The sequence below is a fragment of the Epinephelus lanceolatus genome, chromosome 14 (genome assembly GCF_041903045.1).
Source record: "Epinephelus lanceolatus isolate andai-2023 chromosome 14, ASM4190304v1, whole genome shotgun sequence".
Taxonomy (NCBI): domain Eukaryota; kingdom Metazoa; phylum Chordata; class Actinopteri; order Perciformes; family Serranidae; genus Epinephelus; species Epinephelus lanceolatus.
Window position 1 is genome coordinate 32,282,485 of NC_135747.1, and position 18,517 is coordinate 32,301,001.

The 18,517-nt window shown below is 41.2% G+C and overlaps 2 protein-coding genes across 2 annotated transcripts; both read left to right on the top strand.

Annotated features, from left to right (window-relative positions):
- The first annotated feature begins 754 nt into the window (after positions 1-754).
- Positions 755-14,995, top strand: cdc16 (cell division cycle 16 homolog (S. cerevisiae)). Its single transcript, XM_033614695.2, has 18 exons — positions 755-956; positions 1,141-1,195; positions 1,462-1,559; positions 1,703-1,741; positions 2,314-2,454; positions 4,378-4,537; positions 4,662-4,756; positions 4,926-5,059; positions 7,676-7,755; positions 7,854-7,903; positions 7,991-8,064; positions 8,161-8,286; positions 8,414-8,566; positions 9,153-9,216; positions 9,339-9,400; positions 12,370-12,505; positions 12,976-13,066; positions 14,165-14,995. Exons 1-18 carry the CDS (start codon positions 909-911, stop codon positions 14,416-14,418), a joined length of 1,860 nt encoding a protein of 619 aa, XP_033470586.1. The 5' UTR covers positions 755-908; the 3' UTR covers positions 14,419-14,995.
- Positions 14,996-16,000: 1,005 nt separating this feature from the next.
- Positions 16,001-17,626, top strand: LOC144466806 (uncharacterized). Its single transcript, XM_078174212.1, has 2 exons — positions 16,001-17,066; positions 17,211-17,626. Exons 1-2 carry the CDS (start codon positions 16,898-16,900, stop codon positions 17,360-17,362), a joined length of 321 nt encoding a protein of 106 aa, XP_078030338.1. The 5' UTR covers positions 16,001-16,897; the 3' UTR covers positions 17,363-17,626.
- Positions 17,627-18,517: the final 891 nt, after the last annotated feature.

The window sequence follows — 18,517 nt, forward strand, 5'->3', positions numbered from 1 at the left end:
CTTTAGAACATTCCCCTGGGTGCTCTCAGTGTCACCTAGATTAGTGGTCCCCCAACTGGTCCAGCTACGGGATCCAGATTTCTCCTCAGTTGTTACTTCAACATCCACATATTTTAAAATATCTAGTGTCATACTTGTATTTGGCCATGTCGTTAAGGTAGTTGGTCTGTTATTCACTCCTTCACAGCAGGAAAGAGCACATCAAAATGAAAGCTTTGTGCCTGAAATACACTCTACTTCAAAATATAGTTTTTTCTTTTTTTTTACAAACTCACGACGTTCCCAAATTACTTGTCGTCCACTCAGAATGGACACGTGACCCACTTTTGGACTGCCACCCACCAGTTGGGAACCACTAATGTAGAACATCTCTCCCAGTTTATTGTCTATGGAGCAGCTCCAGACTTGATACCCTATGACATCACTAATTTGAGTTTTAGCACTGTAGTTTTTGGATTTGGGAGAGAGTTGTTCAGGTTTACTAATATTTTTGAGCAGTCTTGGACCAAAGGAATTATATGTATATGACTTTTGAAAATAGGCGTAGTTCCCCTTTAATATTTATAAACACAGTGATAACCCTTTGTAGATTGTTTCTTTAATTACAAATAAATAAATCAAGTAAATGTGTATATCGCTTTATATTTATGAAGTTATATTACAGCTAGATATATCACGGAAGTAAAAAAGAAAGACCCGGCTTAACGCGGAACTGTCTGTCGTGTAGTTTCCTGACGGCACCATTTGTCAGAACACTCGTTGCAGAAAGAAGCCGCGGATTTGATTTTACGCAGCTAGCAAGCTAGCACCTACTGTTTTGTGCATAGTTTGATACACAGCTTTTCTCCGTCTCTAAGAATGACACGCTTTTGATAGTCAAACTGATATTTTAATAAAGACAAATCAAAATGAATCTCGACAGACTGAGAAAGCGAGTACGGCAGTACATCGACCAGGTAAGAATTATTACTATCTTACTTTCTGTGCTTCAAGCTAATGCTATCTTGAGAGCCAAGCTAGCATCAATGGTAAACAGTCATAGCTTGGCTTCCCGGCTAACTTAAAGCTACCACACAGCTACCAACAATATAAATTTATATCAGAGTGACTCTTTGTTTGTCTTTGTGTGTTTGTTTACAGCAACAGTATCAAAGTGCTCTGTTTTGGGCCGACAAGATAGCGTCACTTTCCCACGGTGAGTACCGTTAGAGCTGTTTATGTTAGCCGACACGTTAGCCTACTAAACTGTCAGCTAAAGTTACAAAGCTAATGTCTGGAGAACTGGCGTTTTGCAGGGAGATAAACTGTGTTTTGCTTATATTGTTACGCATAATCATAGCTGAAAATAAACTTTTTACTACTGGTGATGACAGTAGCTCGCCAACAGTTGCCACAGTGTTGTGCAGCCTGTCAGTGATGACTCCCTAACGTCAGATATGTACCGCTTTGTGTTGCATGCAGAGGATCCACAGGATATCTACTGGCTAGCTCAGTGCCTTTACTTGACCTCACAGTACCACAGAGCCTCCCATGCCCTCCGTTCACGAAAACTTGACAAGGTAATTGCAGGTTATGTGTGTGTGTTGTATACATGCACAAAGCTATTGGCTGGGAATTGAATCAAAATGGTTTATGTATCTAATCAATGTGAAGGATGTATGTGTGAGTGCGTCTGAAACAACCCTTGTCTTCTCTCTCACAGTTGTACGGGGCTTGTCAGTATCTTGCTGCTAGGTGCCATGTAAGTAACTTTAAAACATATACTGTGTCATATAATACAATATAATCTAGATCAGGGGTGTCAACTCATTTTGGTTCACGTGCCACATACAACCCAATTTTGAGCCCAATTTAACTATTGTCAGCTCCAACATTTTCCCTTTTTTTGTAAAGAATTACAAGTACATTCTGTAGACGTCCATCCTTTTACAAAACAAATGAACAGCCTGAGGTGTCTAAAGAAAAATAAGTGCAATTGCAACAGTATGTCTCAGTTTTTCCACAGTCAGTCTACTACTCACTGTCATTACATGTGCATTTATCCATACGTTTCCTGATGCAGATTCTTTTGAATTTAAGCTGCTGTTTTTGCGTAATGCTCAATATCTCTAAACATGGTCACACTAAGTATTCATTGTTATATCAGAGACCTGTATTCTGGTCAGGGTGGAAAAGCCTCTGAAGCAGAATTTTACCAGAAGTAGGCAACGAAGTGTTTAACTTGCTCCTGAAACCTGGCCCACGGGCCGTATGTTTGACACCCCTGATCTAGAGAAACCTGCCAGATAATTTGTTTCTGACTGTTTCGTCCAGTATGCTGCCAAAGAGTTCCAGCAGGCCTTGGATATCCTGGACTCGGAGGAGCCAGCAAGCAAGAAGCTGCTGGACAGGAGCGTGAAAGAGGACAACGGGACACCAGAGTCAACCAAGGACTGGGACATGTCCCCTGCCTCTGTAAGTCTAAACTGCTTGTACTGCGTACACTCCACGATTTGGGCGCTCCAGTTTGATGAAAGATTTTGGACAGTCTTGTTTGTCAGTGTTGTGTGATGTAATCTTATTACTCAGCATTTATCTGTTCCTCACGACTCATCTTGTTTTTGCTGTTGCTGCAAATATGAGGATGTACTGTTTTTCAGCCATGTGTAGTTACACTTCCCACAAGTACTCTCATCACCAACTACAGTTTTTTTTATTCTTGTTGATAGAAATCTTACACACTTGCAATTGTTTAACCCTTCTGTTGTATTGTAGAGAATATACAAGGTTCCAAGAATTCTAAAATGCAGTGTTACACATGCAGTCCCTATACATACTTTATTTTCACAAGTTTAAAACCAATATTAGTATGATTGTAATTTATTAAAGGAAAGGTCTACAGAATAGATAAAGTTGTACAGCAATAGTGATAGGCATGCAGTGTTTAAGTCATTGCAAAAACATATATGCAAACTAGGAATTTGAAAACAATCCTTTTTTTTTTAACAGGAAAACTTTTTCACAAACAGCATCATATTAGTGAACTATTAGATATTCCTTTCACCCACAATAGTGCCGTATGTGTTCACTGTTTCTAGTTTGACATCAGATTTCTTTTTCTATGTTAAAACACTACACACTAGATGCAGTAATCTTCGCTGACTTTTATGTCATGGAGTTCACCTGCTCACAGTTGTCCCTGCAGTTCTGGCTAGATTATTATAATTAATTTTATGTAGTGGTTAAAAAAGATTCAAGTCTTGCTCTGGACATGGCCATGTATAACCACTGTAATTAGGGAAGCACAATAGTTTTGGTGTGTCATCGGTATTGGCTGATATTGGCTTTAAAAGGAACTATCAGAATTGGCCAACATGCTTTTTCCTATTTTGCACAATGAATGAATATTACATACACTGAAAAGCATTGTATTACATGCCTCCATCTGCTGGTAGGCCGTCGCGATAAGAGTATGCATGCATCATATGATGTTAATTCCACTACAGAAGAGACTTGATGATCACTTAAATTAGGTCGGAAAAAAGTGGATATATCGATACTGTATTGGTTATCGGTCAAATGAGTTGTTACATATTGGCATATCGGATATCAGCAAAAAATCCAATATTGTGCAACTGTAATTGTAGTAACAGTTGAGGTCAGCAGATGTGATTTTGAGCAAGCAAGTTATGTGAAATATAACGTCGGCATAAACTATCATCCAACGCTACCATCAGGGAGTGTTGTCAGAAATCATCGATTTGTCAATACATAGCGATTCTGAATATTTGAAACGGTTTCAATCCATATTTTCTGCAGTAACGATAAACCTGCACCAGCTGCTCTTTTAGCTCTCGCTTACTGTTCATGATTATTGCTGTCGTTCTGCTGCTTTCTGCAAGTTTTTTGTTATGTTATAGCCTTGTGACATTGATCTATTAATAGAAAATGTAATATTTTAGGTCCTCGATATCAGTTTTCCCCATGGTATCAAAAGTCGTATAAAATATTTAAACTTTTTTTTTATAAAAGTTAGAAATTGCAGTATCAAGACAACACTAATATCACGATAGGAGAGTTGTTTGAGTTGGCTGTGGCTCAGGAGGTAGAGCTGTCCACTAATCAGAGGGTTGATGGTTCAATCCCTCGTCCCTGCTATCGACATGATTTATGTGTGAATGGATGAATGCTGCACACAGAGGTCACTATCGCTGAGACTAGGAAAGTGCTGTACATGCAGTTCACTGGCTGTTTTAAATTCCTGGTCCAGTTTTGTTAATGTCATTGATGAAGCTTTAAAACGACATGAAGTTATTAAGTTATATTATGAGCATTTACTAGAGACTCTGTCGTCTGCTTTCTCTCAGTTCTCCTTATTCTCTCTTTTAAATATCTCAGATCAGTAGCTCCATCTGCCTCCTGCGGGGCAAGATCTATGATGCCATGGACAACAGACCACTGGCCACCTCCAGCTACAAAGAGGCCTTGAAACTGGATGTGTATTGCTTTGAAGCCTTTGACCTTTTAACGTCTCACCACATGTTGACTGCACAAGAAGGTGAGGCTGATCTGTGGCAGTGATGTGCACTCTAGCCCATAAATTTCCTACATGTATGTGCCATTTATGATCGTTTCAGTGATTTGTAAAATATGTGAAATGTGTTGTTGTAATTTTTCAATAGAAAAAGACTTCCTCGACTCACTTCCTTTGAGTCAACAGTGCACTGAGGAAGAGGAGGAGCTGTTACACTTCCTATTTGAGAACAAGTTAAAGAAGGTAAGTGGTGCTCTGCATTTAGTTTTGAGAATTGTTTTGTATTGCTTTGTTGTGTCACCTTACTCTGCCTTCCTTGCTTCATCTCCTTCCCCACCTACTCACATTTACACCCTGCACCCACCTTTCACACACATGCATAAAAACACTCTTCCTCTCCTTCCCTCTGCAGTATAACAAGCCCAGTGACCTTGTGGTGCCAGAGATGGTCAATGGTCTTCAGGACAACTTGGATGTAGTGGTGTCTCTTGCCGAGAGGCATTATTATAACTGTGATTTCAAGATGTGCTACAAACTCACATCAATGTAGGTGTCTCAAGGTTTCCTCTCAGTTTGTTTGTGTGCTTGTGTGTGTGCATTTAATTGTTCTGCAAATGATGCAGAGTCTTATCGGGAGTTATTATATGACAAGGATGATTCTCAATTTTTCCGACATACAGTCAGGTCCATAATTATTTGGACAGTGATACAGTTGTTGTCATTTTGGCTCTGTACACCACCACAATGGGTTTTAAATGACACAATGAATACCTGCTTAAAGTGCAGACTCTCAGCTTTCATTTAAGGCTTTTTTCAAAAATGTAGTATGAACCGTGTAGGAATGACAACCATTTCTTCACACAGTCCCCCGACTTTAAGGGCTCATAAGTATTTGGACAAACTAACATAATCATCAATTAAACAGTCAGTTTTAATACTTGGTTGCAAATCCTTTACAGTCAATGACTGCCTAAAGTGTTGGACACATAGGCATCATCAGATGCTGGGTTTCTTCCCTGGTGATGCTCTGCCAGCCCTTTACTGCAGCCGTCTGCACTTCCTGCTTGTGTTTTGGGTGTTTTGCCCTCAGTTTTGGCTTCAGCAAGAGAAACGCATGCTCAGTTGGATTCAGGTCAGACGATATGACTTGGCCGTTGCAGAACATTCCACTTCTTTGCCTTAAAAATGTCTTTGGTTGCTTTTGCAGTATGCTTCAGGTCAATGTCCATCTGCACTGTGAAGCATCGTCCAATGAGTTTTGAAGCATTTGGTTGAATCTGAGCAGATAATGGTGCCCCAAACACTTCAGCTTTCATCCTGCTGCTCTTGTCAGCAGTCACATCATCAATAAATACAAGAGAACCAGTTCCACTGGCAGCCATACATGGCCATGACATAACAGTATCTCCACCATGCTTCACTGATGAGGTGGTGTGCTTTGGATCATGAGCAGTTCCTTCCCTTCTTCCTTCTCTTGTCTTCCCATCATTCTGGTAGTTGATCTTTGTTTTATCTGTCCATAGTATGCTGTTCCACAACTGTACAGGCTTTTTAGATGGTTTTGGACAAACTCTAATCTGGCCTTCCATTTTTAAGGCTAACCAATGGTTTGCATCTTGTGATAAACCCTCTGTATTTATTCTAGTGAAGTCTTGCTTGCTGACAAGAGCAGCAGGATGAAAGCTGAAGTGTTTGGGGCTACATTATCTGCTCAGATTCAACCAAATGCTTCAAAACTCATTGGACGATGCTTCACAGTGCAGTTGGACATTGACCTGAAGCATATTGCAAAAGCAACCAAAGACATTTTTAAGGCAAAGAAGTGGAATGTTCTGCAATGGCCAAGTCATATCATCTGACCTGAATCCAATTGAGCATGCGTTTCTCTTGCTGAAGCCAAAACTGAGGGCAAAACACCCAAAACACAAGCAGGAAGTGCAGACGGCTGCAGTAAAGGGCTGGCAGAGCATCACCAGGGAAGAAACCCAGTATCTGATGATGCCTATGTGTCCAACATTTCAGGCAGTCATTGACTGTAAAGGATTTGCAACCAAGTATTAAAACTGACTGTTTAATTGATGATTATGTTAGTTTGTCCAAATACTTATGAGCCCTTAAAGTCGGGGGACTGTGTGAAGAAATGGTTGTCATTCCTACACGGTTCATACTACATTTTTGAAAAAAGCCTTAAATGAAAGCTGAGAGTCTGCACTTTAAGCAGGTATTCATTGTTTCATTTAAAACTCATTGTGGTGGTGTACAGAGCCAAAATGATGACAACTGTATCGTTGTCCAAATAATTATGGACCTGACTGTATATCTGTGATGTCGTTAAAGCCTTTGAGCACGATACCACTCACTGCATTTTAGGGTTTTAAATAGAAGTGGTTCAAATATCAGGACGTGACATTTCAGTCTTAATGGACAATTTCATCCCTTATCACCTTGTTTGCATGCTTCCTTGTTTAATCTGGCCGCAGCCACTCGGGCCAATGTCCACATCATATTGGAAGAACAGGATATCAGTGGTGTGTGGTTACATTACTGAAACACACACCTCTGAGTCACTTGTACAGTGATCACCTCTGTCCAGGTCAAATTGATCCATATAGCCATTTTTTTTTCTTTATCTTTATTTCTGACGGGGGTCACCATCTAATTGACATTTGTGTGTTTATTACATTAAGTGATGTAAAGTAATGAAATGGACAGCTTCACTATTTATTGAATTTTATTGACTGTTTCAAAATACGTCCGAGCTTTTTCATTAGGCTGCGGATGCATTACATTACCGCTGGGCATTATCAATCCACCATGATGACGTCGGCTTTCACCACAGGGGCTTTACAGCACCATTCGTTTTCTGTCTCCATGATGAGCAGCCCTAAGCTTTGAGGAGACTACGCGTTTGATTCAAAGAGAATTACTTTCTTTTTCCAGGCATGAATTCGATGTGCGTGCAGCACCAGCCTCAGGTAGCCACTTAGAAGCAGATGGGTTACTGAGAGGCGAGGCTTGTGTCATAGAAGTAAAGTAAAAAAAAAATTAGAATTACTGTAGTTTTATAAGTGGGCTGCTTCTTTACTCAAAGTGAATTATGTCAGATTCAGATTCAGACGACTTTATTAATCCCACCGGGGGCAATTTGTTTTTCTATTTCAGGGTGATGGTCAAAGACCCCTTCCATGCCAACTGTTTACCAGTCCACATAGGAACTCTGGTGGAGCTTGGAAAAGCAAATGGTAAACTACATATCAACCACTGATTTAGTTGTGAATTATTGAATTATTATTATTGATTAATTTTGCTTATTAAGCTTTTTGCGTTTTTGCCCCTGCAGAGCTGTTTTACCTCTCACACAAACTTGTAGACTTGTATCCCAACAACCCAGTAAGTGTTGCATCTTCCCCCCATCCATCCATTTCCCTGTTTGCCTCATTTTCAGTACATCATAACCAAATAAAAACGTTTTATCAGGTTTCCTGGTTTGCTGTCGGGTGCTATTATCTCATGGTCGGCCATAAAAACGAACATGCTCGGCGATACCTTAGGTTTGTATTTGCACACGCTCAAAAGAAAGTACATTCTGTTTAAGGCCACATTACAGGCTGTTTATATACATATTGGTTATTATATGTCTCCTGTAGCAAAGCCACTACGCTGGAGAGGACGTATGGTCCTGCATGGATTGCCTATGGTCATTCATTTGCAGTGGAGAGTGAGCATGACCAAGCCATGGCTGCCTACTTCACTGCCGCTCAGCTGATGAAAGGGTAGGTACATGACTGACAGGTCCTGGAGTTCTCAGCTCCACATATGAAGCCTTTATAAATGGGTGTCCTTTTAGCTGACAATTTTGCCATTTTTAATGACACTTGTGACAACCAATGTCTCCCGCAGGTGTCACTTACCCATGCTTTACATCGGCCTGGAGTACGGCCTGACTAACAACTCCAAGCTGGCAGAACGTTTCTTCAGCCAGGCTCTCAGTATCGCTCCAGAGGACCCATTTGTCATACACGAGGTGGCGGTCGTTGCCTTCCAAAATGGAGAGTGAGTCATGCAGCCACAAACACACACAATAACACTCAGGCCTCTAGTTTGACAAAGGTAGTATAAATGTAATTGGCAGCACAAACTGATGTTGGCACAAAGCGGTGGTATTTGTAAAAGCTGGAGGAGTCAGGAGTAAAATATGAACTTCATGTTCTGTACCAGCCTCAAAAGCGACTGTCAACAACTGAAATGAAATCACTGAATGACCAATAACTTGACTGGCCAAGTGTGGAACCTGTTTCTGTTCATGTCTGTTCGACAGTCTTGTTGCTACCTCAAAGATTTACATGCAATGACCGTCATTTACATTGCATTACCATCTCATAGTGAAGATTTTAACTATCCCTCATAGTGTCAGATTACAAAGGGACATGTTCTCTGAAATAACCCCTTTGGTATCTAGCCATACAGGTAGCTTTATTTTGATTTGTGGGGGATGAAGAAACTAGATACCTAAGAACTTTGCAGAATCAGATAAAAATGATAAGCATTTTTTTCCTCTGTATTCTGGGTATTGATATTTTAAAGCAAGGAAACAGCCACAGATTGCACAAATACATGTTTCTCATGTCCTCTGTTTTAGCTGGAAGACCGCAGAGAGGTTGTTCCTTGATGCAATGGAGAAGATCAAAGCCATAGGGAATGAGGTAGCGTCTTTTTATTTAACTGAAATAGTATGAATATGTGAATGATGAATGTCTTGAGAACATGAGCAAGTCTTTGTAAGAGTTTCTCAATATGCTTTTTGTTATTTTTCTTTAAATTTAAGGTCACTGTGGACAAATGGGAGCCTTTGTTAAACAACTTGGGGCATGTGTGTCGGAAATTGAAGTAAGTATGGAGCCAGTTTTACCCTGTATTATTTCTTTTAACAGGTTAGAGCAGCCACACTGCCAGCGTGAGCAGTGCTGCCCAGTTGCAGAACATCTAGAGAATAGGAGCCTTTTTTTCCAGCATGACGCACAGGGTTTTCTGCAAAAATAGACAGTAACAGTGGTCTTTTGATAATTATATTGATATCATACCACCTTGCACTGCTGTTTTAATGTCTTTATCTGTTACAGACATGGGATAAAATCCAGATATTTATTTTTAACTCAACATTTCCTGATTCCGTGTCAAACTGAAAGTCCTCTGACAACATTTCTCTGAACAGAATCCCTTAATTTGTTAACACAATGCTTTTTATTGAGGCATTATGTTTTCAGTTGTTTATCCATCAGTCCCATTCTTGTGAACCAGATATCTCAAGAACACCTTGAGGGAATTTCTTCAAATTTGGCACAAACACCTACTTGGACTCTGGAATGAACTGATTAGAATTTGGTGGTCAAAGGTCAAGGTCACTGGGCCCTTGGGGACCACTGGAATGTCCTATTTCATGAATGCAATAACTTAAGAAAGCCATGAGGGACTTTTTCCAAACTTGGCACCAAAGTTCACTTGGACTCAATGATGAACTGATTAGATTTTGGTGGTTAAAGGTCAAGGTCATCGTGACCCATCACATTCTTGTGAATGCGATTTCTCCAGAACAACTACTGGGAATTTCTTCAAATTTGGCCTAAACATTCACTTTGAGTCAAGGATAAACTGATTAGAAGTTGGTGGTCAAAGGTCAAGGTCACTGTGACTTCACAAAACATGTTTTTGGCCATAACTGCCGGGATAAGAGGTGTGTGAAGCATCCATGTTTTCACAGGCGTGAATGTTAATTATAGCTGCAACTTGACGGGTTTGCAGTTTGCAGTAATTCTAGTTGACAACGTATTGGCTTGCATGGCTCCATAAATTTATGGAGTACGGCTTTTAATTGCGGAAATATAGTAGTTTTATCAGCAGGCTGCTCTGCATCAGCATCACTGTCTGCGTAAACACCATGTAACGCACTCGTCACGCACTGCTCACGCAGGCAGTGTGGCCCAGGCATTACAGTGCAGTTTGTGTTTGAATTAGTGTTGCACAGTATACCGGTACTAAAATAGTACCGCGGTACTAGAGTATTCCAAATGGTACTATACTGCATTTGGAAAATACCGGTACTTTGAAATTGATTCAATTCATTAATTTAGTTAATTTATTTTACTCATTTATGCACACAAACGCCTTTCTTGTTCCTATTGGGGCACAGATTGCACAAGTGGTGTGTAAGACAACACCTGAATCAACATTCGCAGCTGGCGCATGTGAAAAAAGACAAGAGAAAGTCTGCCTCGCAAAGGGAGACAACACGAGACAACACCAACTTGGTGAAACATTTGAGCAACCAAACCATGACGTCCGTACTGAGGTACTGACAGAACCATGATTTTTTTGGTACCGTTACACCCCTACTATTTATTGTTCTAAAGGTTTGTAGCCAAAAGGACTTTTCCTTAGGAAAAGTACCGAAGAGTATCGAAAAGTATCGAAATTCATATTGGTATGGGTACCGAAACAAAGATTTTGGTATTGTGACAACACTAGTTTGAATGAATGGTCTTAATTAGGCCCACTGGGAGTCAGTTGCACTTGCAGCTCTTCTATAAACGGCATCATGGATCTCACGGTCTTCTTTGAGTTACCATGTATAGCACTAGTACGGGAGGCTAAATTTACCCTGAGTGTCTCATTAAAGACGATTGGAGAGGGTTCTCTCTCATTTGTACATTCCCCTCCTTGTCTTATTTTCTTTCGCCTTTCTCCTACAAGCTATTTTTAGAGGTGTATCCACTTGTTCTATTGCAGTCATTTAGGTAGGGCCGTCAATGAGAATTAATGAAAAGACCCTTTGATGAATTATGCATAGCCACCTCTCGATAGATACAAGGGGCTCGCACATTGTGTGGACAAGTGGTTGTTTTTATGTAGAACAAGGGTTACCATTCATATAGGGAGATCGCCTGACGTAAACTGTTGGTGCGTCATCAACGTAACCATGCTGTAACGTAAACATAGGAAATCACAGCTGGGCCTTTGCTGATATGAAAACTGTAAGTGCCTTTGGTAAAAAAAAATAATTAGCTCGGTTTGAATAGGTAAGATGACTGTCACATAGCATCAAAGCACACTAAAGTCACTTAATAATCATTACTGTACAAAGGTTATGTGTGTTGTTGTGTTGCTACCTTTGGCTGCAACTTTTAAAAAGGGTTGAACAGATTATAACGGTTCTCTTCACGTTTTTCAAAAAGGTTATAACTGAATTCGGACATAATGCTCTGTTGGGAACCTGTCATTTTGAGTGTGTTTGTAAACTGTTGGCTCTCTGCACATGGATGATAGTGGCTTATGGGTGCTCTGAATCAAAACGGCCATGTTAGTCAAGATATACCAGCTGTATTTGACCTTATTCCATCACTAAACAATCATGAAAATCTTATTCTATCACTGAGCAGTGATTTACTTCCTTCAAACGTACTATTTGATAAAATGTATTTCGTCATATTTTTGCTAGGGCTGGGCAGTGTGGAGAAAATCCGATATCACAATATTTTTTGACCAGATTAGGACGATATTATAGGGTTGACACAATGAGGTTTTTGAGAAATAATCATCATTAATGTTGATACAATGACTGAGTGGGTAAAGGCAAATAATAGAACAGTCTGGTAAGTTCAGATAATTACATCACTTTACTGTAATGCAGCCTTTAAAACCAGGAAAAGACAACACTGACAATAAAACAATGTCCAAAATCTAATTTGACATCTAGTCTTGTGTCAGGATATCAGAATAATATTGACGTATTGTTCATTTGTCCATGAAATATTGTTGAATTTGTTGATATGAACTTGTACTTGTGGTGTTTGTTTCTGTAGAAAGTACGACCAGGCACTGGAGTACCACCGTCAGGCTCTGGTGTTAATCCCTCAGCACGCCTCCACCTACGCTGCCATAGGATACGTGCACAGCCTCATGGGCGACTTTGAGAGTGCTATCGACTACTTTCATACGGTATTGTGCCTTTGCTTTAGTTTATAAGTGTTTTGTTTCTTGCATAGAAACCTTGAGTGTGAGTATTTAGCAAGAACTGCCAATAAATGCAAGCTGATGGCCTCCTCTGAGAGAGCCAGAAGGAATAGGAGTAACCTTGGACGGCAGAAGTTTAAAAGGAGAACAGAGAAGAGTGTTGTTGAAAAGTTTGCTGTCTATGTGAAAGAATAAACATAAAAATCAGCTCCTTGACTAAACAAATAACAAGTACTTAGAAGTGCAAGTAAACACCATCAGCTGTAAGATGTTGTCATTAAATTTAAGACTAAATAGACAAAGATATTGTATAGTTAAGGTTTTTTGTGATATTGGACTTAAAAGAAGGGTTACACTCAAGCATTATCTGTGATTGGTTGCTTGATTTTTCTTCATGCCACCAGGTATGTTTTTATGACAAATACTTGACATTGGTTTGATGTCTTCCCGTGCAGGCACTTGGACTGAAAAGGGATGACACTTTCTCTGTGACGATGCTCGGACATTGTATTGAGATGTACATCGGTGACACAGATGCCTATATAGGTAGGATACAGCTATACTGCAGTTCAAAGGCCTTTGCACACTGAGTCAAATTTTTTTTTTTTTTTTTTTTTTTTTTTTGACTGGTCGCTTAGTCGCAGAAGCAAAAAAAAAAAGAAAATCTATTAAGAGCTGCACCTTGTCAAAACAAATCCAAACCTATATGACTAGACCATGTGTGAATTTAATTTGAAAGGACAGACACAGGAAGTGTCCACGCTCAGCAGTCAGACAGGAGTCAGGTTAATTTCCAGGGCTGGTACCTGCGGTTATTCCACAGGCTAGTTAATAACATGTCAGGCAGGAAATCCAAAGTGTGGGATCATTTTGAGAAGGTGAAGGACGAACCCAAGGTGATATGTAAACTCATCTTCATTGGTCGACTACAAACATGACGTATCATCTGAAACATGGAAGTAGCTACATGCCCATTAGCCCACAGCGTCATTAACGGGCGGCTCGCTCAGTGTGTGACGTGCACTTGTAGATAAAATATAGGCCTATATTAATGAAGCTTCATTAGTACGGTTTTGTATTGCTCTGTAATGTAGCACAGTGTTAACAATGTTACTGATACTATTCTTTCTCACACCTTCAACTCAAACCATTGTGTTGCCCCGCCCAAAATATATCATTTAATAATTAAATTAATATGGTAAACATGCAGGCAACTAGTCGACTAATGGCCCTAAGTGATGACTATTGGTCGACTAGGAAAATTCTTAGTCGGGGGGAGCCCTACTCATGAGACTACTGATGTGGGAGAATGAGCTTCACGCCTGGGACAGAGTCAAACACACAGTAACAAGCTTATTGTTAGTATCACGTGACTAACGTCACTCAGTAGTTATTAAAGGGGTTTAACAACAGAGTTAAGCCATTTTAGTGTTTATTCAAGATTGTTGAGATCGTTTAATGGCTTGGTGTTGTATGTTAGCTGCTGCTGATATGTTCTATCATACAGAGGAGTAAAAACTATCCTCAGATGGTTAAGAATTTCAGCCAAAATATTCCTTTAGTTGCAAATGTTCAAATATATGTTCTGAAAAAGCAGCTGATATTTTAGACCTGTACAGTGATGTGTTATTTGTTTCCATAAAGGCACAGACATCAATGACAAGGTGCGAGGCAGCTTGAACACTCCAGCGCTGATGAAGATGCTCAACACATCAGAGCCCAGTGAACTTCTCGCCACCCCGAGATTGGAGGACACCAGCATCACGTCCTTGGAGACGCCACTTTCAAATCAGGACAAGATGATGCTGGAGACGCCTCTGCGACTCTCTTTAACCCTCGAGTGCGATATGTACGAGAGCGACGTGATGTTAGACACCTTGTCGGACGCCAGCACGTGATCTCATCCTGTCAGGAGGTGGAACTGTTGTAGCAACAGGTTGTCATAGGGACACACATCCAGGCCCAAGGACGACTGTCACACCAAAACTTCAGCACCAGTCCTCCACCAAAGGTTTCCTGTAGATTCCCCCTGTTGTGCGTTAGATATGATTGTTTCTGCAAGTGACAAAACATAGAAGATGCTGTTGTGACCTTCCTGAGTAAAAGTGTGTGTGAATTTGTTTACAGCTCCTGCTGTACATCATATTACTTTAGCAAGAATGCACTTTAAAAGGGGAATTAACACATGCCTTGGTGAAGGGGTGGAGTACTTGGTGTAGCATTGGACCTTGGTTTGAGCCTGAAGACACTGGCACCATGTGGCCCTCTGACACCTGACTGAACAGAGCAAACACAGCCACACACCTCAGATCACGTCTCAAAGACTAAAGTTACTTATTACTGCCTGTGGCAGGACCCTCCGTGTTGCTTAACCTGTGGATTTACAAGTTGAATAAAGAGCCAGCTAATTACAAGCAGTTTTTGGTTAAAACTATTCTTGGAAATTCCTACAATAAACCATGCATTTATCTTAACAGATCCTAACATATCTGTGTTTTGTGTTGAAAAGATGCTTTGCCAATTTTCAGCCAGCTTTGTATCATAACAATGTGGGTAGTTTGTGTAAATGAGCTTTGTTAAACTTCCCTCCATCTTACCAGCACCCAGATCTCCCTGCTCATCTCTCAGCTCAAATCGTGTTATCCAGCTGATTTTCACTGTCTCTAGGGCTGCTGGTAAAACTAAGCAGTGTTGATCAAATATGACCCAAGATCCTGTTAATTCATGTCTTGCCTAAAGTGTCTTCATAAACATAGTTTAGCTTACAGTTTAAATGTAGGTCATGATCGTCTGTTACCAGCCAGCTGACATATTATTTCCTGTGTCATAACTGACGAGCTTGCATCACCCACCAGCAGGAGTGTTTATTGGCTCATTGCAGTTTAGTGCATTCTGGTGGTTGTAGATTTTCTACCTCTTGAGCAAAAGCAAAGCTTTCTCTGGTCATGTAGCACCAATTTCAAAAGTATCTGCGTCTTTCTGCTGCATACACAGCCCAGTTTTACTAAACAAGACCATCTTTACAGCAGCAAAATTTTTTAAAATAGACATAAATAGACGTGGGTCATTGAAGCTGCTCGAATTTATATATTTGTGAAAAAACAGAAACATAAATTCTCTTGATATTGTTTGTCATCACTGTAACACAGCACAATTGAGAAGTGTTCACACAGTCAGCCCCGTCTCTCTGTCTTTAAGCTTCTGTAAAGTCTGGTAGTTCTCATAGAAATTCTCAGTGTTTTAACAGGAAATTGGTGAGGCCATGGTTCTCTGCCGGAAACCGGTGGATTGCCCCCTCCGGGTTGGGAGAGAGTTACTTCCTCAAGCGAAGGAGTTCAAGAATCTTGGGGTCTTGTTCACGAGTGAGGGTAGAAAGGAGCATGAGATGGATCAGCATTTTGGTGCAGCCTCTGCAGTGGTGCAGGTGCTGTGTCGGACCGTTGTGGTGAAGAGAAAACTGAGCCAGAAAGTCACCTGTGGTCATGAGCTCTGGGTAGTGACCGAAAGAATGAGATCGCGGATACAAGCGGTGGAAAGTTTCCTCCGTGGGGTGTCTGGGCTCAGCCTTAGAGATAGGGTAAGGAGCTTGGACATCTGGAGTAGAGCTGCTGCTCCTCGTTAAAAGGGGTCAGCTGAAGTGGTTTGGGCATCTGATCAGGATGCCTCCTGGGCACCTCCAGGTTTTAGGCTCGTCCTACAGGTAGGAGGCCCCCGGGCAGACCCAGAACACACTGGAGGGATTGCATATCTCATCTGACCTGGGAACGCCTTGGGGTCCCCCAGGAGGAGCTGGGAAGTGTTGCTGGGGAGAGGGGCGTCTGGGGTGCTTTGCTTGGCCTGGTGTCCCTGCGGCCTGGCCCTGGACAAGTGATGAAAATGGATGGATAGATGGATAACCCTTTTCCATGCTTAAACTAGGCCATGTCAGGTCCATAAATTTGAGGGAACTGGACCTGGAAAATCCTTGAAAGGTCATGAATTTGTTGGGTAAGACAGTGTGGGAACCCTGATGTCGTATGTGCCCACATAATATAGTTAATAGTAGGTATAGAACAAAACCAAATAGACTTTCAGCACTTTTTAACCAGTGGATCCATTGCTGTTCGCAGTTCCTGTGCAGTAAAGCCATAATAATAACAATGCAATCCCTCCAAAGAAAACACGTTCAGAGTGAAGTACATGTAGCATGAAACAGACTGGAGCTCAGACCAACCTCTCAAATGTCATGCCCCAGTTTAGGGGAGGAGTGATCTCTCCCAGCCTCACAGCTCCTCTCATCCCTTCTCTCGCATCCACACACCACATACAGTCATCTCCCCTTCACCTCCTGGACCTTTATTTCCCAAATGGAGAGCGGCTGTAGTAACCTGAGGAGAGATGGGCTGTACTCCGTCTAAGTCGGCCGTCATTTACTCCCAGGACAAGGTCTGCCGGGACCTGGACACCTGCTCTACTTTTGTCCCCAGCCTGAAGAGCTCCGTGTCCACACCAGAGAGACCTCGGCTGTGTGTGGAGAGCTGCAGTGGCAAGCAGGCTTTCCTCAATGGTGAGTTTATGGTATCCACCAGGCTTTTACGCACAGTGATCCAGCTTTAAAACTGCTGTAAGATGCATTTGAGAAAATTCATGTGCACAGATTTTTTTTCTGTTTGTAAAGTTAGTTTTGTTTACCTTGTTTATTCGTCCCCAGTTCCCTGCAGAGACGTCCACGGGCGGTCGGTGAGTCAGTCCTACCCTGAGTGCTGGAGCCCCGCGGGCAGCTCTCACAGCTCGGACCAGTTCAGCACGAAGCCCCGCAGCCAGACTCCGGAGCTGCACGGTGACACTGAGGGGAGCGCTTAAGTGACTCCAGCCTGCAGTGATGGACAGACACTGGGACATTTATTGATGAGCACAACAAGTGGGAGTCGGAAAAAAATGTTTATTACTCTTCTACGTTTACGCAGTGATGCAGCGGAGGGTCAGTGCGCAACACACCGATGTTTGATCTTTAAATAAACGTGTCTCTTAAGTAAGTGTTATGGATGTGATTGTGGCATTTAAAAGACAGTGCAGAACCATTTACTAAGGTAGTGTCCCTGTTGCATGCGGTGGTTGAATTTGACAAGTTGCACATTGTGTTTTAATATGAATATTATCAGAAGTCAGGGAGGCTGTAGACAAGGGTGGAAAGTAACGAGGTAGCCTACATTTACTCAAGTACTGTACTTAGGTACAATAAGGTACTTGGTGAAGTGCTTGTACTTTACTCTAGTATTCCCATTTTCTGCCACTTCATACATTCAGAAGGAAACATTCAGGGTGTCTTCAGGTCCTTCAAAGGTCTTAAAATGCTAATTCAATATAAGGCCTTAAAGCTCATCAAGTAGTCCTAATTTGAATTTGTGAGGCTTTAATTGCTACAAACATTTTATCCATTGTCATTCATCTATCTTTTAGTTATTTATTTTGTCAAAATGAGTCAAGCTCTTCTGTGTGAAAGGCTGATCTTACAAATCTCTATAACTACCACTGAGCCCAACACACTTTATGTATTTGCACTTACCAGTTTACAAAATGTAGATTAACCAAACTCACTCCAATAATCATATTCTCACATAAAACTTAACTCTGCACAGGACAGCCTGCCTGAAGACCTGAGGGCCACAGAGATGTTGATGTTTAAAAAGCAAACTCAAGACCTACCTTTTTATTTTATTATTATCTCTAGTCCATACCCATTGAGTGCACAGTTGCCCACGTACAGTTTCACATGGTGTGTGTTTGGGATACAGGTCATAGGAAATTGCAGATCAAATAGTCAACTGAACCCATTAAGAAGAGCAATGTATTCAGACAGAGTTTTTGATTGCTTTATTGAAAGTACAGTAGTACCATTGCCAATAGTGGGATAGTTAGTGGGCTAAAACTGTACATTAGTAGTTGAGGTAGCACGTTGAAAGGCAGATAGTTAAAGTGTTTAAAACAAAACATTGGTCCACAGGGGGAGCCACAGCG